This window comes from Lycorma delicatula, chromosome 10 (assembly GCF_047948215.1).
Source record: "Lycorma delicatula isolate Av1 chromosome 10, ASM4794821v1, whole genome shotgun sequence".
In the NCBI taxonomy this organism is placed as follows: Eukaryota; Metazoa; Arthropoda; class Insecta; order Hemiptera; family Fulgoridae; genus Lycorma; species Lycorma delicatula.
In genome coordinates, this window is record NC_134464.1 from 15,804,632 (window position 1) to 15,830,442 (window position 25,811).

The 25,811-nt window shown below is 28.8% G+C and overlaps 1 protein-coding gene across 1 annotated transcript; it reads left to right on the plus strand.

Annotated features, from left to right (window-relative positions):
• Positions 1-2,519: 2,519 nt before the first annotated feature.
• On the plus strand, positions 2,520-25,751 carry LOC142331364 (uncharacterized). The gene is made up of 7 exons (XM_075377213.1): positions 2,520-2,650; positions 4,583-4,721; positions 7,887-7,972; positions 12,628-12,663; positions 17,751-17,865; positions 21,235-21,302; positions 25,531-25,751. The coding sequence occupies exons 1-7, from the start codon at positions 2,564-2,566 to the stop codon at positions 25,618-25,620; spliced, it is 621 nt and encodes a 206-aa protein (XP_075233328.1). The 5' UTR covers positions 2,520-2,563; the 3' UTR covers positions 25,621-25,751.
• Positions 25,752-25,811: the final 60 nt, after the last annotated feature.

Consider the following 25,811-nt stretch of genomic DNA (forward strand, 5'->3'; position numbering starts at 1 on the left):
TCAATAATATAATTAGTTCACATGTTAGCTGCTAGTTTAAATTTGTGACGCAATGCCATATAAAAGATAAAATCCACAACGATGTGGTGCAGTAATAGTTGGCTGTCACCGCAAGCACAACAGGGTGCATCTATTTGCATCATCAGATATCCATGAGTGGCCTATTTATATCCTAGATATCCTAGAGTGTGGCCTATTTGCAAATGACAAATAATAACCTCCTCTTGATGGTTATTTCTGCACAAGGAACTCCAAGATGACACAATGTTTTTAATTGTATGAAGTTTATTGTTAATATTAGCATCCCACTCACTTTGCCAATCATGAGCCACCTTCTTCAGGAAACAGACAAGATCACTGGAAGAGACGCGATTTGTAAAAGGAGGCTGGAAACAAGCTTTCTTTGCCGCACTATCTGCGCGCTCACTGCCTGAAATCCCAGTAAGGCTGGGGATCCCGCAGAAGCTCACAGTTTTATTACAGTGGTTCATTTGCGAAATAATACACTGAATCTCACAGACAACAGGGTGTCAGGAGCACATGTCTCTAACTGCCTATAAGGCACTCATGTAATCATAAACACTAAACATGCTGAGAACTATTACATATCTATAATTCAATAACTAGGCTGAAACTTTCAGAGACAAACTAGATTAATATACCTTTCAATGGTGTGTTTTATTACATTCTGCACAATTCTGAGGATGGATAAGGATTTTGTTAAAAAAAAGCCTGAGCCTTACCTTTCTAGTAGCTCTAATAAATGCAGGAAAACAATCCTTTGCATTATACATTTATCATGCTAGTTTTCACAATATCACAATAATGTGCTTCTCTATCACAAATAAAGACATGAGAATTAGTTCCTATCTCCTAAGGGATCACGAGCAAGATAAAATTTCTCTGCTTGGAGGAAGCTGACATACAACTTTGGATGGGGCTGTTTATCTTGGTTCAGAGTCCCTATTTTGGTAGATTATCCCTTTACCTCTATCCAACCTCTTTCACTGATATTTTCTTTTCCCAACATTTTCTATGGATTTTGTTAGATACCTATTGAATCCATGTTAAGGATCCAGGTACCTCTATAAAATTACTATATATCTTGATATTTGTGCGATTTGATCAGGGCAGCTCTACCTATAAACTATGTTTGGGGGCTAACACCTATTCACTAGTTAACCATGAATGAGGTGCTTATTAATAAAATCTAACCTTTTTGAACACAATACAAAACAATTTAATTGGTTAGCCATATGACATGAAGATACCAAGAATTAGTTAATTTTGTAATAGTGGAATATCTAGCTCTGTAGAGTAAGTTTTTTGTGGCTTAAAAGTTTAATTATTTAGTTCAATAAGTTGGCCTGATTCAATGCAGTGTTATTTAAAAAGGCTACAAAAGAAAACAAAGGTAGTGTGATGAATTCTTAACAAATGGAATTGAAACTCAGAAATATAAATATATATAATTAAGCACTTATGGCAAATTTCAATTGTTTTGTCAAGAGATCTTTGAAATATGAGATAAAGACTATTTAGAAATAATGATATTGAATATACTTTCGCATTATATCCAATTAACTTAAAAAATAAAATTTTAAATAACTTAGTAAGCTCTTTCATCTTATTGAAGTTCAATTTTCTACGACCACTACATAAAAAGTCAAAATGATTAAAACTACCAGTCTTTCTTTTTTAACTTTGTCCAAATTTAGTTCCATCAATACCCCACATAGACATTTTTGGAGCATTTGTGAACAATTTATGTTTAGCCAGTCCAGAGAATTACTCAAAATATAGGATAGTACATGTACTGTATGTGTAAAATAGGTGTGTATATATATATATATATATATATTCAACAATTTCTAAATATAGACATATAGACAATTTCTGGAAGATGTATGTACATCTTCCAGAAAATTCTGTAAATGTTGTTTTGTAAACTATGGGGTTCTTGATAAATAAATTTTAGAAAAAATCCTGATACCAAAAATTTTGATAAATTGCAAATTTGTTGTACTGTTCTTTATGCTGTGAACTCTAGCTGGGAGAGTAAAAATGTACTTCCATAGTATCATTAATTCTGAATCAATTAAGTTGTTTTATTATATAATTCATGTAAAACTAAATATAGTTAAATTTCAAATATAATTATTTTTCATTAAGTTGTATATAATGTTTCCTTTTTTAAATTTAATAGCAGTTTATGAAATTAAAATGTAACTTTAAGTGTAGTAGTAAAATAATATTCACATTAAATTCACCATCTAAATTACTATTTGAATATCTTATGACTAACTCAGATACAATAAAGAATAAAACATGTCATAATAATAGAGTTTTATAGTTAGAACAATGTTAATGTGATACTTAGATGAAGAGATCCTTACAAATATAGATAATTAACAGAAGAATCATTAGTAATAATTGATCATAAAACAACAGAGAGTTTAAAAAAATATAATAACATAACTGTCAAGGTATGGATACAAATATATAAATATTTGTTATTTGTTATAGAAACACAGTTACTAGCAGTTTTGTGTTAGAGATCATAATGGCTAAAACCCATCTTTTTAATTACATTATTGCTATTTTTGTTATACTTAATTTAACACTGTTGACCTATTGTAACACAGATGAAGTAAGTACTAAAGAAGATATTTCAATAAATAATTAATTACTTTTAAATTTGTAATCTTTACAAAAACATTTAATTTATAATGAAAGTAAATTAAAAAGTGAACAGATGCTGAAATATTAGAGGATTTTTAATTTGTGACAAAACATTTTTAGTTTTAGCTTTCTTCATAAATCAACACCACAATTGTTGTAATGCATTTTGATTTTAGCTAGGTTACTGCCAGCCATCTTTTGGATTGTAAAAACATATATTCTTATTAAGAGTATGTTCAAAACATGATAAATTTGAACTCTATCTGTCATCTAGTACAATGCAAATGAAAATTTCCTGAAAAAATTTTTCTGGGCACATAATATATTGTTACCAATGTATGAATATTCATTATATAGGTAACACACACTTAAAAATTTATACCTGTTTTCAGTTGTACAAGGTTAACTTATTGTTTTAAAAAATATCATTTGATACAGGGAAATAAAAAGAATATAAATTAATTTCTTTTGTTTTACCCTGAAAGACTGATATTTTCAAAAATGTAATATTATATAACCATTCTTTAAAAAAAAAAAAAATGATTATCATACATCACTGATTGATCTTCAGGATACAAACTGCTTAAACTTACTGCTATGTAAGCCCCAAAATCTTTCATAGTAAAATCACTTCGTACATTGCAAACATATCTTAGACAAATTCACTGGTGTTCAGGGAAAAACAATATCCCCACTCATAATTTACTATTGTGTGCTAATGACTAACTTATAAAAGTAAAAAATCAGCAATGAGGGAATGTCATTTAACATTTTAATCCATTACTATTCACATCAGCAAGTTAACAAAGAACTTTTAAAACACATTAATTATGCTGATGGATTTAGCATGAACTGGTACAACCAATGCAGTCATAATAATTATAATTTCTGCCTCTGTTTATATATGATTGCGCATGAGCAGCTTAACCTGATTTAATAAAAGTTGTGAAATGAACTTATTTTAACAAGATTTAGCAGATATTACAAATAAGATACACCAGATGCTTGTTTCATCTCCAGTTGAAATATTAACTAAACCTCTCTCTTGATAAAAAATTATATTTTTGGCATTTCGTCACTCAGGATTAACCAAAAATTGGTTCTTAATTAAAAAGTAATATAGCCACAAATTCGGACTGTTAAGGGATTTTTTTAAAATTAATCCCTATTTTAATCCATTTTCTAAAATTTATCAGAATCTATTAAAAAAAAATGTTACATGTATTTGAAATCCCTTTCAATTTCCCTTGAAGACTCTTTTATAATTTTTAAATAAGAATAGTTGACACACAAAATAGAATGAATGCAACCTATGGAAATATATTTGAAAAACAATGGATTTATAATTTTTGTAATAGTTAACAAACATTTACAATTTGTAAAAGAATAAATGTTTAGTGAAATATATCCTTCATTTTAAGAGGTGTCCAATTCACCCCTTGACATTTACCCTGACAACATGGCAGATGTTTTAAACAATATTTTTAAATACTGTAGTACTTTATAAATATGTAACATTTACATCATTGGGATAATTTTAAAAATAGACTTAAATTGATAAAATCGAATAATGCTGAAATAACAAAAAGAAAACTGAAATCAGTGGTATAATCTAGTAAAGGGAACAATGTAGGTGTGGAGAATAATTTAAAGTAATTTCAGTAGTTTCAAAAACCAGTTGGGAAAAAGTTGATGAAATTTACAAAGCAAAACAAAATTTAAATAAACTGTTCCTAATTACCTAGGATAAAGTGCAAAACAGAACAGAACAGCGATTAGAGACTCTATTCAACCAGTAAAATAAAAAATATAATATTTTTTAAATTTAACTGTTATCTTATCAATTTTATTCTTGTAAAATTCATATTTATTTTTTTTTTAATTTTTTCTTTTTTATCAGGTCTCTGAAAAAAATTATTTATGTAAAAATGAAGAGTGTGGAATAGATGAGTTCAATGGATTAGCATTTAAAATCCACAATACAATTAGAAAATGTACAGAAAGTTTACAAGCTGAAGGTTTAAACATAAAAAATGTCTGTAAGTAAATAACATTACTACTTAAGATATAACAGTAAGCCTAATGTATTAAACCTTCCATTAAGACCATAGTAGAGTAACTATAAGATTATTTGTATAAAACAGCAAAATCATTAGAAGAAACACAAGTGAAGATGGTATAAATTTGTGGGTTTTTCTTTCCTTCAGTTGACAAATTAATTCAAATATATTTGAAACGCTTCTTCTGCTATGATAGAATTAGCTTCCAATTTCAGAACCAAATTATTAAATAACTGTAGAGTACCATATAAAAATTTCAAAATCAGTTCATTTTCTAGATTTTAAAAAAAAAATAATAGTTTTGGGCATACATCACAAGACAAGTGTGATCTTAGGCCATCAAAAATGGATATGTTGCTATGAGATAATACATTTTTGTAATCCATTTCCACAAATTCACAGAACTCTTTAAGTTTCATTCCTCTTACTGTATATATGTGAAAATATTTATAAATTTTTATAACAATAACTTCTATGTCCAGGGAAGAGAATCACATGCTGTTTGTAATTTTCTGAACACATTTCCAAAATTACTGTTAGTGTTATCAGCAGTGTAACAAACCAACTTTTCTTTCTATTTTGTAGTTTGTATTTTTTCACACACTGCAAAAGATACAGAGTCAAAATTTGAGCAGTTTTACCTGACACTTCATCGAAATTTAAAAGTTTAACTTGAATTCCCTCCTCCAGACTGATGAAATATCTTACAATCTAAACAAGTTTTACTTCACTGCTGTTGTTTTTCCAAGAACACAACAAATCAAATATAAATTGCAAAATAACGTTAACAATAATTGCCTCGGTTTTGGTTCTAGCAGATCAAAATTTTGGGTCACATAACTTTTTAACCAGTTTAGATGTGCAGTCTGATGTTTTGAAACTGAGCTCATGTCTAGCAGTATGGCATGAAGAAGTAGCTTTTATAGCAGCACATTCCAGATCACTGTTATTGTTATTCCCATCTTTAGCTTTAACTCTTTGAAGCACAGGAATATTGTAGGATTACATAGTCTATTTGCACAGAAGTATAATGTTATTTTTTGTCTCTGGCCAAGAGAGTTTTTGGATATAGATCAAAATACATAATGAAATATACAAAATTCTTGGTGCATAAAAAAATTGTCCACAAAGAAATGGTGTTCACAAAAGTTGTTAAATTGTATTAATAACTTACTACAGTATACTCATAATAAAAATAAATGCAAATACAAGTATGCATTTTATTTATAACACAGTCACGCGTGTATCCTTTACTTAATAATACCTTATAATTATTAATTACTACCCTCTACCATAATTTAGTATTTTTACTACTTTGCAGTTGGCAACTCTACAGTTGCTATGTAGAGGGATCCTGGAATGTTATGTTTTTGTTTAATCTTAATAAAGAGACAACCGTTGTTCAGTATCGTCATGTATTTTTTAAGCACAGTTTACTTTCAAAATGTCAGTTTTTCACTGCAGATCTGGTAAAAAGTTACTACACAGATTTTGTTATGTTTGTGGATATTTTGCAGAAGTCAAGGTGCATACTAAGGTTTCATGAAAGCAGATTTGTTATTACTGTTCGTAGACGTTTTCGTTTAGAGTACAACCGTGATATTCCTAATAAATGTTAGTATCAACAGTTTAAGGGTGCCAAATGTGATGTTGAAAAAAGGTGCTGGCAAAACTCCCTTCTCAGAGGAAGTTGTGGATTGTACATGCGAAATGTTTCATTGGAGCCTACGTGATAAATCAACTTTTGTGCGAGTTAATGACTGGGAATACTGCAATCGACAATCATGAACATTCTACAAAAACGCCTAAAACTTCATGCATACAATTTAAGATGATAACATCTACAACTGTGATGTCCACAATTTTTTATGGACATTCTTGATAAAATGAATGAACATATGTGTTTTTAGAAATAGTAATTTTCTAAAATGAAGCTAATGTACCTTCTAGGTTTCTGACCACATTCACCACCAAAACTGTCAGATTTGGGGTAGCAAGAATCCTCATCCCCTTCAACAAATATAATGTGATAGCCTGAAAATTAACGTTTGGTGTGTGTTGACTGCTTAATAAATTATCAGATCAATTTTCTTTGCTGAGCCAATGGTTACTACCACTCATTATCTAAATATGTTATAGGAGTATGTAGTATTACAAATTGAACATCGGTAACCTAATATTTACTTCCATCAGTATGGTACACCACCACAATGTGATTAACAACATCAATGAATTAAAAAGAAAAATCAAAGGTGTAATTAATATAACTCCAGATATTCTTGGTAATTTGCTTGTTGTAGCCACTTGACAAGAAAGTCCTACAAATGTGTTGTCAGCTTTTTTTCAATACATCAAATAAAGAGATAAATATATTTAAATTAAAATAATTTTAAAAGAATCTCAGAATTTATTTCAATACTTTATGCACTATAAAACTTTGTTATACACTCATAAATTAGGTTTATATGTTAATATATATAAAATAAACACATATACTAAAAATGAAATTACATTAAAAAAAAGTCTACAAAAATACAAATTAAAAAATTATACAGTAAAAATACACTCAGACTTGTTTTCATGCATATAAATCAAACAAATTTTTATTACATCAGTAATATAATTTTTACTTCAGTATATGTAACTGAAAGATAATATTATTTTGTAAACAACTGTGACCGAATTAAAACCAATCGCCTAACCCGAGTAATGAATTTAATAAATTCTATTTTGAAACTTAGAATCATATAATTTTTATCAAAAAATTATCTTAATGCATCTGAGTTATCATGATCCTGACTCTGACCCAAAATTCTCGCTATTATATAAAAATTCTGCATTGTCCATAGGACTGTTACTTTAACTTTAAAATAGCCTTTATATTTTTTAAAATACTGTTACCCTGAATTATTTTACAATTTTAAGGTACTCCAAAAATATATAAGAATGTATTCCCATTATTTTATACCAATTAATATTGTATAAAGCATTCATCAAAATTATTAATAAACAGTCTACAATAAAATTTTATAGCATGAAATAACAGTTATTATTACTACTAAAGAATATAATAATTATTGTAATAAGGGAATACTTAAGAAAGAAAATTATAATTCCTTTTATTAATTTGTTTATATTTTTTAGTAACATGTATTACCATCGCACAAAACGTTCAACAAGGTACGAATGTAAATTGTGCTGAAAATGATAAAGAATGTAAAGCATGTACGGTAAGAAAATTTATTAATATTTTTATTCGTTAAAAATATAATTTTAGCTCGTTAAATCATCTATGATGTGAAATATACGTACAATTAAAAAGAATGAGAAACAACATTTGTATTTAATTATTTATGAAGTTTTATTATATAAAAGAATTTTAATTTTTAAAATTTACTCTTGCTAAAATTCTACATGAGCATGTTGTCTAACTTCATAAGCAAAACATACCGTTTGAATGCTACCAACCTAAGCTAAGCTATAATGTGTTCTAAAAGGATGCAACCTAAATTTTAATAACATATATCTGAATTATTTTTCACAACATTAATTTTTTTTTTTTTTTTTTGGCCTTTTCTGGATGATCAGCACTTTTGATGATATCATAGCTCGAACACAATGTATATACATTTTTAACATTCAATTAAATGTTAAAAATCCACAATTAAAAAATAATCAAAAAGAAAGAAACCTATAACGTACGCTAAGATTAAAATAAAAACACAAAGATATATCATGCTATATATCTGATTAAGGTAATAAAATTACCATCTGCTTTACGGCAAATGGCATAAACAGCTGACAAGTAGTAATTCAAATATTTGAATATAAATGGACGGTCCCAAGGAATCGTAAAACATAAAATAACTTCATTTCATTATCCCCTAGAATAGTTTGCATATTAGCCCCTAGTTTAAATTTGTGATGCAATATCACATAACAGATACAACCCACAAGGTTGTGAGTGCATGTTAGTTGGCAGTCACAGAGAGCACAAACCGATGCATCTGTTTGAGTCATCAGATAGCCATAAATGAGCCTAGTGAGTCCCATTCACAATAGCAGATAATAATCTCCTCTCAACGGTTATTTCTGCATGAGGAGCTCCATGGACTATTAAAACATTAAACTCAAATTACAAAAATATCAATATAATTAATTTCAGAATGCATCTTGAAAGTGATTTCAAATAATGTGGATATTAAGGACCCATTTCATAATATTTGCAGGGTTAAATTTTGTTCATAATGTTTGAAATCTCATTTTTAATACTGGTTTTCAGTTTATGAAGCGTATGAGGGCAGTTCTGAAAAAACACACTTTTTAAAAAACCAATGTGAAAAAAAACTCATGAAAGATCCAGAGACTGATCAATATTGCCAGATATTAGTGTAGTTTACTAGATTGTACATAAAAGTTACTTTTCAGGAATAGAAATAAAACTTTGATTCAATATCTCCACACCAGATTTATCACAATTATGGTTAAGTTCAAGATACAGCTACTTTAAATACACGTAGCGATATATAAATCATCCCCTATTCCTTATTAGATTTCCAGCAATAATTAACTGAAATTGACACTTTTTAATACTGAATAAGCATAAGAACATTTAGTTTTATGATTATAGAACAATTTTTCATTAAGGAGATAAGCTCATCGAATCTGATCTTAAGTCTCTTACAACACTACAAATAGAGGGAAGCATTGAGGAAATCATACAAATTAAGCCATTCATTCGTTACGTTGAGAAGTGCTTTTGATATAGATATACAGAGCTGTGAACATATAAATCAAATAATTGAAGGATATTTAACTAATAAATCACAAATATTTGATTACTAAGTATTGTATCATAAAATGTATGTAATGAATTTGTAGAATCATCTTAAAAATGGGTACTTTTAGGAATCATACAGCCAGTTATTTTCAATTTTTTCTTCCAAATCAGTGGGTATTTGAAGGATTAGAAGAGAAATTATACATATAATCCCTCTATTTGTCTGTTTAGCCTCTGGCACCACTGTAGGTATTACTTTAGAGGATGATATATATATATATATATATATGGATGTAAATGTGGCATAGTCTTGTACAGTCTTAGGTGGACCAATCCTGAGATGTGTGGTTAATTGAAACCCAGCCACCAAAGAACACCGGTATACATGATGTACTATTATATAAATATAATAATACCATAAATAGTATCATTATATAAATATAATCTAACCAAACTTAACCTACACCCGCTAGTCAAGGTTAGCGAGTGAAGCGAATAAAGGTTAAGTTTGGTTAGATTACATTTATAACTATAAGGATAATGCTTATATTTGACCTCTCTTGGGTAAATTTGGATATCCATATTTGAATAAAATTAATGAGTAGAAATAAGAAATAAGTTGGCAACTGTAGCAAGCGTAGGTTAAGTTTGGTAAGATTATATTTACAATTTCTCTGCAAATACCTCCAAATACTCACCGATTTGGAAGAAAAAACTGAAAAAAGTGTCTATTGGATTCTGAAAAAGTAACCAAAAATAATCCAAAATGTCAGCACTACCTGCAGAGGTACAAGACTCAGTTCTCTCAGTGACTGTCTATAAAAACTTGATTTTCACTGAAAGCTAGACCAATAATAGTTGTATTCTACCCATTTAATAGTGTAAGCAAAACTATTATTAGTTGTATTCCATCCATCAAATATTAACTATTAAAATGAATTTCATTTTTTAAATTAATTCTTATAATACTTACCACAGGTGAATGGCTAGTTTTTTTTTTAATGTAGCCAAACTATGCACCTAGTAAAATGAAATTTAGTTTTTTAATTTTAAAAATTACAAAATTCTGCGACAAAGAGGGTAGATCAACTGACTTTGTATTCTAAAGTTTAACTGAAAAAATTCAAAATATTATCCCCAGAAAAATTACTCACTGGGTAATGCTTAGATGAATAAGATAACATAAGAATTACATTTTACATGAAAGCGATTCAATTTCTAAATTGCAGGTGGTTTAAATCGTTATATACATTTATAAATTAAATTTCAGTAGTAACCGAGTATTTTCTTGTTCTATGATACTTTTATTATTATAAATAAATAAGATCTATTACTATTGTAATGCAGATGTTATTATTAATCATTTTAATTATTCATTAGAAAACATCTTTAATTTTTTATGTTATAATTTAAGATTTTCTTAAAAAAGCAAACATTTATATATATATTTAAATAAAGAACGCAATAATTATATTCATAAAATGCAATACACTCATTATTATGTAGTTAACAAATACAGAGCAATTTAATATTTTCAGAAGGATGTGTAGATACTAAAGAGTGAGAGATGAATATTTGTCTTATTTTAATAGACATGGAAGTTCAGTTCCCTCACAGGAGCTGAATCAGTCATCTTCTCCATTTAATTGAAAATAATGTTAAAAAATGGTACCTATTTATTTTTGTTTTGTCGTTAGAAGCATCAATTGTTATTGTTATTACCCACTAATAAACTTGAATGGCATTCAGTTAAATTTCACACAATGCTGGTTAAATTCCATGATTTACAGAAATTTGTCTGTTAAACACAAATTTTACCATCAGCATTTTACCTGACTCACATCATTCAGTTCACACAAGCTGTTCTACTAATTATGAAGCTATCATTTTTAAAATAGTGTAGATTACCATCTTATTCATGATCTAGGACTAATTTATTTATATTCAGTGTTTTAGCAACTGCTATAAAAAGATCTGAGTAGTCCAAAGGCGTTTTTCTCCTAAATTTATCAGAAAAATGTTGACTTTTTTTGGTCAAGTGTTTTTATTTTTATTTTTTTTTTAATTTATTGTGGTATTTCTTTTCAAATCTATCTATTTACTAAGTACTGATCTAAATACATTAATAAATTTCTTAAATTTTACAACTGACCAAACTTCAAGGTGAGGCTTTCCCCTTATAGTAGGAGAGGAACATCCTACTATTATTCTTCATTATCCTTCATTTTTAATCATTTTCTAAACCTTTCTAACGTTCTAATATTGGGAGCTTGGATAATACTATTTGCAGCTCAATGATGCAAACGGGAACACGTATCAATTTAAAGCCAGCTGAATATGTTTTTTAATTATATCAACAAAGAGCCATACAAAGTTACCAACATTGCTATTTTAAAGGTATAAACAAAATCCACATAATATAGTAAACATTCATAACACGCGCTCACACACACATGCGCGCGCACCTTTTTAAGATGGGAACTGTTAACAGTTTTACATTAGCTTCAACAAACAAACTTCACTAATATATTCTTTGGATTGGCTACAAAACTTTCTGCAGAAGAAAATTTTCATGTAATTTGAAAATAATTGTTTATAATTTTCAATCATTACACGTTCAATCTAAAGATAAAAGAAAGCTTGGGAAGATATTGATTAAACTGTTAAAACTGCCTTGATTTAAAAAAAAACAAACAACCATTTGAATCTTTTTCAAATTTTATAAAAATTTGTGTTTTATCATATTCTCTGAAGCTATAAGAAACAGACAGGGAGATAAAATAAATTACATATTGTCCTGTTCAATTTTAAATGATTCAGGATGTGAAAACATCCTGATACCCTAAAAAAATCTTTGGACAGATATTTGATGAATAAGATATTAAAGTATTTCAAACAGATTATTAAAATTTAATTTTCTAACTTGCAAAAAAAACAAAATTTCATTGTTATGTGATGTTATCGAACAGCCGGTTGACTGTTTAATAGAAAGTTATGATCATTATTTAACAGTAGCATAAGTAAAAAAGCCCCTTTCATAATACAATAATATTAATTTAATAAGTTAATTAAATTTTTCATATAAATATTATTTTCTTTTTACAGGGTCTACTTTTTAAAGTTTATGAGGAATTGGGAATTGTAAGTAAACTAATACATATTTCTTCATTGTTAGAAATAAATTTTAATAATTATAAATATTGGTACTTGTAAGTGTGCATAAAACCTGATGTGAAAACTTCTATGGCGATTGCAATTGTTTCAAATATAAATTATTTAATATATAGTTAAAAGAAGAGACAGACTTATAGGCCACAAATTAAGACATCCTGGAATAGTCACTTTGATACTGGAGGGACAGATAGATGGGGAAAATTGTGCAGGCAGGCAACGTTTGGAATTTGTAAAACAAATTTTTAGGGATGTGGGATGTAGGGCATACACTGAAATAAAATGACTGGCACTAGATAGGAAATCTTGGAGAGCTGCATCAAACCAGTATTATATTAATAAATGAAATAACAGACTTGTGGTAACAAAAATATGAAATAAATACTTATGGTTAAAATCTGACTAATTTTCTAACAAAAATATTGTTAATTGTATGTAGTTCCATATTCTGAAGTACTCTTATTTGGTTCATTTGACATATTTAAATTTAATGTGGTTTATAAGAAATTTAATTAATTTCTTAAAAACAAGTACAGTTTTTTTGAGAAATCCACAATAAAACACCCATTCAAAATCATTAGTAATTGATTTAAGTTCTGATTGAGCAATACACACACACACACACACACACACACACACATATATATATATATATATATATATAGAAAGAGAGAGAGAGAAAGAGAGAGAGAGAGAGAGAGAGAGAGAGAGAGAGAGAGAGTGTGTGTGTGCACAAAATTAGCTAACTGCGTAATGAAAAATATACTTTTCAGATAATTTATTATACTTCAGTAACCTATACACATATATGATAAATACATAAATTTACTTACATACAAAATGACTGAATTACTCTTCAATAATATTTTTCATTATCAGAACGATGATGCACTACAAAGATACACGAAAGGTTATTCGTTTAACGAATAATTACACGTACACCGAACAATTATAAATATATTTAACCTAAAACGAAACTAGCCAAGCACAGTACCCATGCACAACTGATTTGTTTGTCTCGCTCGGACAGATTCGGCTTCCACGAGTTTGCCCGAATGAGCGTATCACAACAACAAATCTTAGACTGACATACGTACATACTCACTCACTACCCAACTGATTGATTGTTTCTCCCTTGTTTGGTTACAACGCTTTCCCGGGTTAACTCGAAAATGATAAAAGTATTTATCATTTTTTGATAAGACCTCACCTATTTTATTTGAACTCAAAACAGAATTCTGTTTTGAGTTCTTTGTTTTACTTTACTCGTATATACACACTTTTACTTTCCCGTCTGTGTAGATATATAGAACGGAAAGTATGGTTATCAGTTAAAATTGGGCATATCCGGTTTTCAGTGAATCTTGACCCCCTAATGACTCCATAAAACCGAAATCATCGAAATTTCCGCGACAAAATGTGCGTACGTATGTAACTTGGCGTGTAAATCGCCTTATATCTCCAGAAATACTAGACCGATTTTCACCAATCTTGGCTATAATATTTCTATAGTAGGGGCATTGATGCTATTAAATTTTTAATTCAAAAGGTCAGTGGGTGGGAGATACAGTGGGGAAAAACGAAATCGTCTCCAGATTTTGCATAGCTAAGGTTATATACATTTTTTTTATAATTTTGTCAATATTAATAACGTAAGCAACTTTTGTAAAAAAAAATTTGTTTGCTATATTTCACCCCTACCCATAAAAATAGTAATTATTTTGAAACGTTGTAGAAGGCAGTACAGCGGGTCTTTTTCGTTGAAGTTTCTTTTTCTATTAGCATCTCGTTGGATCCATAAAGTTGTTCCCCATCAAAGTAGGGTCTTAACCAATTCACCTCTCCCTTAAACACTCCTACTTAGCGGCCGAACCGAAAAAACACTTTAAATTTTCTATTTTATTCCTTTTGCCAAATTCATACACAAATACATTACATGATGATTCTTAATGAAATTTAACTATAACCCCCACTTTAGGGTCCGTAAGTTACAAATGAAGTCGTGTGAGTTATCAATTTACACCTTTTCAATTCTGTTGAACTCAAATACAATAATTTTTTTGTTTAAAATCAAACCCCATCCCCAAAAATTTGTAATCTTTGAAGTGATTAGACAGCAGTCTAGTAGGTGTTTTTCTATGCGGTTATCTTTTTGTATAATTTTCAACGTAAAATTAAATATACCTTTTTCATTTTTTTATCTGTTAGATAAAAAAAAGAAAGATATCCTGAATCACCGTAAGATATTACTTCAGAGAATGAATGAGAATATGTATTAATGTAAATGAAGTATAATAATTTTTTTTTTCTTTTCATTAGTGAGAATACATTACACTTATTTTAAATTGAATCATTGCTAAAAATCAAAAGTGAAATAATTTTTTTTTATAAAATTTTATTTTTGTTCTGTTTTATACATGTTACATATGTTACCGTAAAAGACCGATATTTGGGAAATGTTGACATTCTCCGGTGAATGTCGACACATAACAAATACGTCTGAAGACCGAAAATTTGCTTATTCGGGCCTTCAACGGTATATACATACAAACACAGATAAGCTCTGGGTGATGAAATGATAAAATCATTTGAAAAAAAATCAGTTTTTGTGGGTTATATCAGAAAAAACACTGCTGTATTGTAATATTGTATTTTTTGTCGATTTGTTTTAGCGTAAAATATTTTATGTTTTCTCATTCTAATTAAAAATTTTTGTTATTCTTTTTTTTTACTGCTTACACCTTTCGCACAGACATGTGAACTAGATTTTAATTTAGGTAATACAGGGACTGAATCTATGGATATAAATTCAATAGAAAAAAGTTGTACTATTGAGTCTAGATTAAGTTTCACGGCTAATTCCTGTGCAGTTAATCCCATCGGATCTGTTATTTCTCTATCTACCTTTGAGTGCAGTAAATATCTCACTGTTTTTACTTGTTTAGATACTACAGCCTGAAATAAAACAAACAATACATAAATTAGTTACATACGAATATCCGGAAAATTCCCACCCGGTTTTTGGGTGGGTTCCTTAAGTGTCAAACTACCATTACTTAAAATGCGATCCATTGTTTAAAAAACTGACAACACACTTTTAGGACTTTACCGTCACGGGATTTTTCCTGATGCACGGCTAACACACTCAACTTAATTTAAAATATTTATCATTTTTTTAACTATAATATTTTTTGTTTATTTAATTCAATGATTCTAACTGTAGCGCGCACATACCGTATTTCATTCACACGGATGTGGCGGTACTTACTTTAAATGCTTTTTAACACTTTAAATATTATTCATTTATTTAATTCTACCGCTCACCTGTGACGTTACAACACAGCAGACGACTACGTCAGTGCTGCACAATACTCCTTGAGGTGAGAGGGAGTATTATTGACGCAGTATACCCACTTAGCCGCTAGTTTATTTAAAGAATTTTTTTTGGGATGGGGTGCGATTTTGCAAAAATATTTTGGGAAATATTATTATTTTTTAATTGTTAACAAATGCGCATAAAAAAATATAACCTTAATTAGACGAAATCGCGAGCTACTGAAGGTGACCTTGCCCTGCAGCCTTACCACCTATTTGACCATTTAAATTGAAAATTTAACGGCATCAATGCTCATATTTAGAAGTAATATGATCAAGTTTGGTCAAAACAGGTCTAGTAGATCTGGAGATACAAGGTGATTTAGAGGGCGATACCGAACATACACACGTACATACGAACATCCGGAAAATTTCCAACCGGTTTTTTGGGTTCCTTGGGTGTCAAAACGTCAAGATTCGGTGAAATCCGTACATGCCCAAATTGGATTGATAACAAAACTTTCTCTTCTAAAGCTAAGGCTCTGCTATAGCGCTAGACGGGAAAGTAAAATATATAAAATGCTTTCGCTTTTATTGAATATAAAAGCTTTGTTTTATTTATAAGTTTAAACGTAAAAAGAAATAGTTTAAGATGTTGTGTTGCTCTGTAATTGTGTATGTTGTAAGTTGTGTAATGTGTGTATATAATGTACACAGCCTTCAGCAGCTCGGGACGTAGTAGAAAGAAAAGCTGCATTGGCTAGAGCCGTGGGAACGCCATCCCTCAATTTCTTAAACATTAAGACTACCCGTTAGGGTATAAAATTCGAATTTTTCTAACTTTTTTATTTTATTCAATTTATCTTACACCATTTTATTCAGAATTAAGTTATCTACAGGTTTTGTTTAAAAGTTTTATGTTTATTACCCATTTAAAAAGTTATTGTATGTCAAACATAAAAAACAGGGTTTTACCCCAAAATTCTCAAAAACTACTGCAGCTACGGTTCTGTGACCTATTTTATTCGATTTTCCAGGTCGAAGCCATAAGAAGTCACTAATTCTGATTTTATTTCATCGGATAGCTGAAATATTTCACTAGCCTCAATTCGCAAACGAAGTATTTTAGGAAATGTGTTTATACGAACTTTTTTCATTATTTTCACGAGAAAAATAAAATATAGAAGTCCCGGTAGAACTTCATGATACATTCTGTACATCCGTAAAACGTTTGTTTACTGTTAATTTACGTAACCGGCACCTTATAGTACAAGGAATTCAACTTATCAACTGATCAATTCAAATGTGAAGCAAGAATTGTGCAGCGCTCTTCACTATGTTGATTAAAACCAGTTCGTTATTACATAAGTATTAAAAATTCTTGTTTTAATAAATTTGAAATTTTATTTTTTTTTAAATGCCGAGTTTAAATAACTATAGTTTTAATAACTTTTATTGCCATCAAAAATAATAACACATCAAATAATAATTGATCATAAAAGTTTCTATTAGATAGAGATCTGTGAAGGTATAAAATAAGAGAATGAAGCGCTAAATAAAAAAAATGGAATGTTTCATGTAAAACAATTATTTTTACGTACATAAAGTGAATTTAAGTAGTAACAATATATATTTGTAGTTGATCAATTCATTAAATTGAATTACGGTTACAAAACTGAATAGTATAGCTTTAAAATGTCTTTTTCTTTAAAATAATAAAAAAATAAAACTTTATGTTACAGGTGAGAAAGGATGGAACTGTTAATGAACGTGTCCTGTTTCAAATCATTAATATTTTAAAATACAAGGCTAAACCATTGAATAAATTTCCTGAAAGCTGGGAACAATGCAGACATAGTAAGCGTTCTGATTTCTTTCTAAATTACTTAATACTTTATTTCCTTGGTTCAAATTGTGATCATCTGTTAAATTTATCATGTGTCTATGAACAAGATGATAAAATTTATTACTACAGAAGGAACAATCGATTTAAATTTGGGTAATGGAAGGCTCTTTAACCATGTTACCGGAGTACATCATCAGTGACTTTGATCGGTCGGTAATGCACATGGTGACTATATACTTGTCATTATACTGCACGTCAGTGCCGTAACGAGGACGTGGCGAAAAAAGCGCCCGTCACGGGCGCAACTGGGTTTGGGGCGCAAAAAAAAGGATACCGACCCGATTGAGAGTTGCACGTAGTTTTTATTTTACCTTACCATTCTACTCTACATGAATCAACACCGACAGTCACTGGTCGTTTTTCGTCCCCTGGACCAATTAGACAGAGACAATATTATTGCGCGCGCATCACACTCCAGCTCTTTCTTACACTACTAGTCGTTCCTCGTTCATAAGATCAGCTGTATTGCTGGTTTGTAATTATTTTTATATATTTTCTCTATTTTGTGGAACAAAACATACTGGAAAAGAAATATAATTTTGTTTATATACATCATACTGGCATACTAAGTACTGTAAATAATTATTTTAATTAAAACACAAATTTTAACTAAAAATCACTTCTAGAGTAAAATGTCACCAAAAAAAACCATTTGGTGCACAGTTTAAAAAACAGAAGATTGAAAATATAACTCTGAAAATACAACTGAAAATATAAAAGATAATTTTTTTTAAAAAATCATCTACACTTAGAGTTCATTCAAACTTAACACCTGAATTAAATCTGTTTTCTACAAGTAGTCATGTTTCACGTGAGATTAAACAGAAGACAAAAGTGCAATTGAACATCAAAACCAGGAAATCGAGATGTACATGTAATGATGATAGTTATATGGTTGATATTAAATTATAAAATACTAATAATAATGCAAAAATAATTGATTTCAATGATCCCATAACACGGCACTCAACTAATATTAACATACAAATATTTGTTCAAAATGAACCAGAGTTGTGTGATAATTTAAGTGTTTATCCTGATAGAGAAAATAGGCATTTTGATAAAAAATAGTTTGTAAAAACTATGTCAAACGGAGAACTAGTACTCAGAAATTTGTTGATATATTGCAAACGAAAAAATGATTTGTAAGAAATTGTATGGAAGTGAAGTAAGGACAAAGGGGAAGAGAAAGAGAAACTGAAGTGAGGCTTTGAGATGTGGATATGCAGAAGGATAGATAAAGTGCAGAATCAAAAGTGACGAGTAAGAAAACAGTAAAGAAAGAGCACCTATGTGGATAGTATACAAAAGAAAAGGAAACTGACTAGGAAATGTAGTTACAGGTAGTGGAATCTTGACAACTACATTGGAAGAGCAATACAAGGAGAAAGGAAGGCGCAGGAAGGAGGGTCTGGTTGTGTGTACATAGGCAAATTCAATTACAGCTACAGCTTGCCATGCCTAATGTAGCTGCAGTGTTAAGTGTAAATGTACTGGTAACACGTAGTCTAGAACATACTCCAGAACCACTCTTAAGATGTGTGGTTAAGATAGGTAAAAACTGGAAACTACTAGGGAATGAAGGAGAAGGATTAAACAGGGTCAGATAGAAATAGCAGTGACATAAGGAACTAGGCAGAACACCTGATGATGACAAGTGATTTTATTGTTAAAGCTTAACAACCACAATCATTATAAGCTTAACCACCAAGCTTAATCGCTACCTTAATAAATTTTACCAGCTTTTTCATAGGCAGATTAACGACTACAATAAGAATATATGTTAACATAAACATCTGAAGTATACCATAAAACAAACATAATTTATTTCTTTTAAACAAAAAAAAAAACAACACTTGAACAATTATTCATTTTCTTTTATTACTATTTAGTGACATCATCAGAACAAATTACGAGATAAAAGAAATTTTGTTGTACATTTCTTAAAAATTTTTTTTGACAGGCTTTTCAGTAAAAGTATGAGGTTCTCAATTTAACAAAGCGAATCACAGTTATTGTGATTCACAATAACTGTTATTGTGATTCAATAATGAACAATTATTGTTCATCACAGTTATTGTGTTTTAACACAGCTATTGTGATGGTAGAATTGATGATTATTTTTGGTATGGTTGTAGGCTGTACGTTTTGTGAAAAAAATCTTTCAACTAGCTCAGATACCGTAGGGTTATTATTTCTTATTCTCTAATCCCTTAGGGGATTTACAATTATCTTAATTATAAAAATTTACACTTCAGGATAATGATTATAGTATATAATCATATGATTATAGTATTACTATATGATTATAGTATTATACTATATGATTATAGTATTTAATAAACAGTCTTAAAGTTTTATTTAGTCAGAGATTTTCAGACAAATAAATAAGACTTCTAAGCTAATTTTAAAAAAAAATTAAAATAAAAAAAAATTCCATCACAATTTGGTCTTTTAAGGACCAAATGAATAATCACTCCAATTTCTCTCTTCTTTTCTTCCATAACGCTTTACTATGGTTTCCTCTTCTCTCTTTAGACTACCTGGTTTCTGGTATTTGTCTTCTACCATAGGAACTTTTGCATTGTGTACTATTTCTTTAAATTTCTTTTTATCATGGCAGTCTTTTTCTGATATATTACATTTTCCCAGTTCTTCTTCCCTGAACTTCTGAGATCCCAAAATTTATCAAAATGTTTTTTTAGTTAATCATTCTGGGTCCGTCGGATCACATGATACAGGAAACTTATCTTCTGTTTGAAATGGTTGTTTTTAATCTCCTTGATTTTCATATATTTCAATGTTTGATTTTAATCTGTAACCTTCTTTTGTATTATTTGTCCATATATCTTTCTCAAAACCTTTTACCTTTATTTATATATAAATGTACGCAGCAATAAATAACAAACAAATTTAATAAACTGTTCATAACTGTATTTAATGGTTTTACCCTAGTATGCTTTTCTTCTATACTATACAAACCTTATACGCCTACCTATAAGGGGAAGAGGATAGATAAAACTTTGAACAGTGATTAGCCAAGTTGGGAAGCGTAAAGCAGATTACATAATAAAAAGTTATATGCTTAAAATCAAGTGAAATATCTTCCTGTACATGATATTATTGATCGTTAGTCATTATAGTCATAATTCATACATTACATAACAAATTTTTAACATCAATGTATTCGAATCCATTTGTTAGTATTGGAACATTGTAATAATCAGCAGTTGAAACTACAATCTTAAAATTACTTTTCATCATTCATTTTTAATTAAAACTCAAAATGATAATTATATGTTTTATTTTTATTTTTCAAGTAATTGGAAATAATACCTGGGATACAGCTTTAGAAATAACCATGTGTGTGAGCAAAACAATTCCAAATGTAAGTAAAGATGAGATTTTTTAATATTATTTTAATTAAGATCAATAATACCTTTATATCTAGTGTGTTCATGTATTGTTTTTGGATAAAAAGTAACATAATATGAAATTAAGATAAATTCTTTAAAAAAATAAAAGAATAAAATTTAACAAAGCTAACAAAAAAAAATTATCGGAACCTTTGAATTTTTTGTAGTATTCTTACACTCTTATTGAATTAGCGTTAATGTTTTGTTAACATTCTAGGTTGAAGATCATCCTTTACTTTCCTAAAATTAAAGTGAATTTACTTTATGACATAGAGATTCCTTCTGCATATCTCACAACCTGAACACTAGAGTCACCTATCATCCCAATCATCATCCTACGATTCCCTATTCTGGATTATCTCCATTCGTGTCTTCCTCGGAGTTCCTCTTCTTTGGTGCCTTTCCAGATAGCGGTCCAAAATTTTTACTGTCTTATTCCTAACATACTGAAAGCTTGAAATCCCATAAGACCATTTTAAATGATCTTTCTCCAGAGCTTACAAACTTCTCTTAATCTGGCTAATCTGTCAACATTTGAATCCATGGATAATTATTGGTTCCACTACCACCTTGCACTACAATAACTTATTACTAGACTTCATTTTAGAGGACCATAATACAACATTCAGCTCTCCTAATGCATCAGTGCTACAATCCATTAAATTTTCTGTCATCCGTAATGAGTTTCATTACATGCACTCATGTTGATATCTTACAATCTCTCCATCGATATCCAGATCTATTGAACACTATCCCACCAATAAATGTTCTTTCTGTCTTTCCAAAATTGATTTTTTATCCTCATACTTCCAAACAGCTCTTTAACTTAAGCACCATGAACATAATCTTCATCACTGATCACCTCCCCCCCTCCTGGTTGTCAGCAAATAATAATAAAAACCAACTAAGATTGGTTAGAAAGGGTTAAATCAAATTAATATTGGAGAAACCACACAACAAAAACAGCCTCTCCAACATTTTATTTAAGACTTACACTGTCTGGTATTAAGAAATATTAACTATATTTATTAATAATTTTTGGTTAATTTAACATTTTAACAAACTGATCAAAATCTTGTAATAAAATGATTTTAAAAAGTAACTTCAAAATATTTTTAGTTATCTTTGTGAACATCCTCATTGACTGGTTGGCCATGATACAGGTTTATAGTTTTAGATCAATGTCATTACTAATTGTCATGGACAAAATTATAGCATGATTTTCCAGATCACAGACAGCTTTGGTACAGTATCTGCACTTAGATCAATTCTCCAATGTATTTCTTTGGTTGAAACACCATCCTTTTTGATGACAGAGCCCAAGTAAATAAATTTGTTCACTTTCTCATACTCAGACAATAAATATTTTTGAGAAACAAGCTTAGCACCATCTACAGCTGTGATTTTTATTCTTATCTATGTTGACGATCAAATCACATTTTTCATTTTCACATTTAATTTTTTTTAGAAGTTCTTTCATCTCAGTTTCTTATTGTGTATAGAGTGTAATGTTGTCCACAAATCTCAGATTGCCGATTCATCTTCCATTAACCCATATGCCAACATTCCATACGATACAAACTTGGAAATGTAACAAATCAAGTACCCACACATACTGTGCATCTATTTCTTCAAACCAGATACCTTCAAAAGGATTTTTTCAATGATATTTGCAGGCAATTTTATTCTGATTTAAAGTAACAATCTACATGATGTCTACATTATGTGTAACTAAAACATAATATCTATCTACATTATATGTCTAAAATATGATAAATATATACATTATGTTTAACTAAACATGATTTGCATTATGTGAAACTGCAAATTTTAAATTAAAACAAGAATAATTTGGGAATACTAACAATAAAATATTAAATAATGAAAAATGAGAAAAATACAAAATACGTTAATACAGTCAATGACAGTATAAATAAAATGCTACTTAATTTAAAAAGTGAAATATATTTGAAAATGCAAATATTTCAGAGTGGAAGAAGTGATAATTGCGTATAGGTGAGAGTAGAAGTAATTGTAAATAAATTTCAAATAAAATAGGTTCAAACTGAACAAATATTTAAAGATAAATCACTAGAGAATTACTTGTTTAAAAATGACTTACTAGATATTTTTATATTATTCACACATAAAAATTTAGTCAGTTTTAATGAGTATTGAGCAATAATAATAATAATAATAATCAATAAATTCAGGTAGATGGTGATTTGAATCCCTTTTAACTGGATTATTATATCATCTTACTAGGGGTTCATAAAAATATTACGTCAACTAATAGTCTCACATAAAATATATAATTTCTCTTAGTCTCCTTTAAAAAAATCAGACTCAGTTTTCGGATATAAATGGGTTAACAGATCATACATAAGAACCATGTAGACCAATATCTACAAAATTGAAAATTCTAACTACTTCATATGTTTGTCCAACCAATGAATACGTTATTGCCATTGTTAAAAAAATATTCACTTATTCCTAAAAAAAAAAATGCAATAATATCAATTTCTGCCAAAACACACAATAGAACTGTTTACATGTAATTCAGCAATGAGAAGACTTTTTTTTTGGTATTTATATACCGGAATAATGATCAGTACAGAATTTGGGTCGCTGATTTAAACTGTTGTAAAACAATTACGACAACAAAGTGTATTGATTTTAAAAGGTCACTAAAGTGATCAAATATTACAAAAATACAATTTCACTGAAACAATAACAAAAGACCGAAGTTACAACACTTGGAGGTTCAATTTATAAAGTACAATTTGAGATGAGGTGTAACATGTGAATGATTGAGTTTAGGAAAAAATATACAAGAATAAAGATGTCTTAGAATCATCTGTTGCATCAAAAAATATAATAAAAGTTATAATTTCTATTTAAAAAAAATGAAGTTGAACATTACATTGAAAAAGTGGAGATTTTAAGCATGCCTATCTTGTATTTATAATGCACCCAAAAATCAAGTTAAAGTTCTTTGTAGCTATTCTTGTTTATCAGATCCCAACAGTAGCACACTAAAAATGAACATCTGTAAAGTTTTTTTTGCATGTAAATATCATAGATATTTATAAATATTTACTGTATTTATAAATTAGTTTATAATAGATTGCACAAAGCTTGACTCTTACTGTAAAGTACTGATGAAGAGGGTAGAAGAATTCAATGTCTGTGTCTTTGTAATAATATCAGGTTTCTTTTTTGTATGATTTCTTTTGTGAAATGAAAATGCAACTGTAGAATACAAAAAAAAATCTAAATCATTATGTAGTATTATTTACAAACACATGTTATTGTTAATTAATCAAATGATTAAAATAAGATTTATATCAAGTTTTGAAATCTCACAATTCCAAATTAAAAAAAATATATAATTTATACTATCAAAAGTGGCAGAGTATTATTTATTTAGCTACAAGATAATTAAACATTGCTTGAGATAAAATAAAATGGTTATGAGTAATTTTTGTAAAATATGACAAGTTTTTATTATATATAACAAATTTTATGTTAGAAATTCAGTTATTTGTGGTCTGTCCAGGGATTTGTTAAATTATATTGCTTATTTAAGAGAATGAATGTATGTAATTTTGTGTTACTAGTAACTGAAAATATAAATCACCTAATGTTTTCAGTTTTACTTCAATCAATATGCATATACTGTTTAACCTGCCTTTATAAACTCATTATTTTACAGTTTTAATTTCATTTAATTTAATTAAAAATGAATGCATCGTCATTTAGGTTATGAAACACTGTGTTATTCACAAAGTAGCATACATCACTGTACAGGAATCTATAACAATAAACAGAAAATAATATTAACATATAAAATGATACAATTTATGGTGTGTATATAAATAAATATATAAGTGTAGTTATGAATATATGACATAAGCATGCACACAATATATGTAATGCATAAGCATAACACAACAAATATAGAATGTTTTTTAACTGCTCGTTTTATATTGTTAGTATACATGGAGTACTAGAACAAGTACCATGATCCTGATGAATAGAGCAGAATGTTTAAAATACTTATGTCAAAATTATGTTACACATTTATAATATCAGCCACTTTGATCATTAGTAAAATTGTATTATTTTGAACATAGTCATAATACAATAAAAATAACATTTAAAAAAAATCAGTGAATAATGTTTGTTTCTTTTTTTCAGCTACCACATATAACAGGTATAATGCTAACTAGTATTCTACAATCACCATCCATATGTAACAAGCCAAAATCAAGTTGTGCAAATTTCTAAACAATGAATAAACAACTGAAAATTTCAAATGGATTATTTAAAAATACAAATTGTATACTCTTAAAAATGAATTAAGAATGTAGACATTATTTAAACCAATTAAAAAATTCTATGCTGATTTTATAAATAAAGCCTATTTTTTTGAGACCAGGTGAAGGAAAATAAGACATGTAAGGAAATATTGTTTACGG

Coding starts and splice junctions, on each gene's coding strand:
- LOC142331364 (XM_075377213.1), top strand. CDS start 2,564: ATGGCTAAAACCCATCTTTTTAATTACATTATTGCTATTTTTGTTATA. Junction 12,664..17,750: donor TTTATGAGGAATTGGGAATT/GTAAGTAAACTA, acceptor TTTATGTTACAG/GTGAGAAAGGATGGAACTGT. Junction 17,866..21,234: donor CTGGGAACAATGCAGACATA/GTAAGCGTTCTG, acceptor TTATTTTTCAAG/TAATTGGAAATAATACCTGG.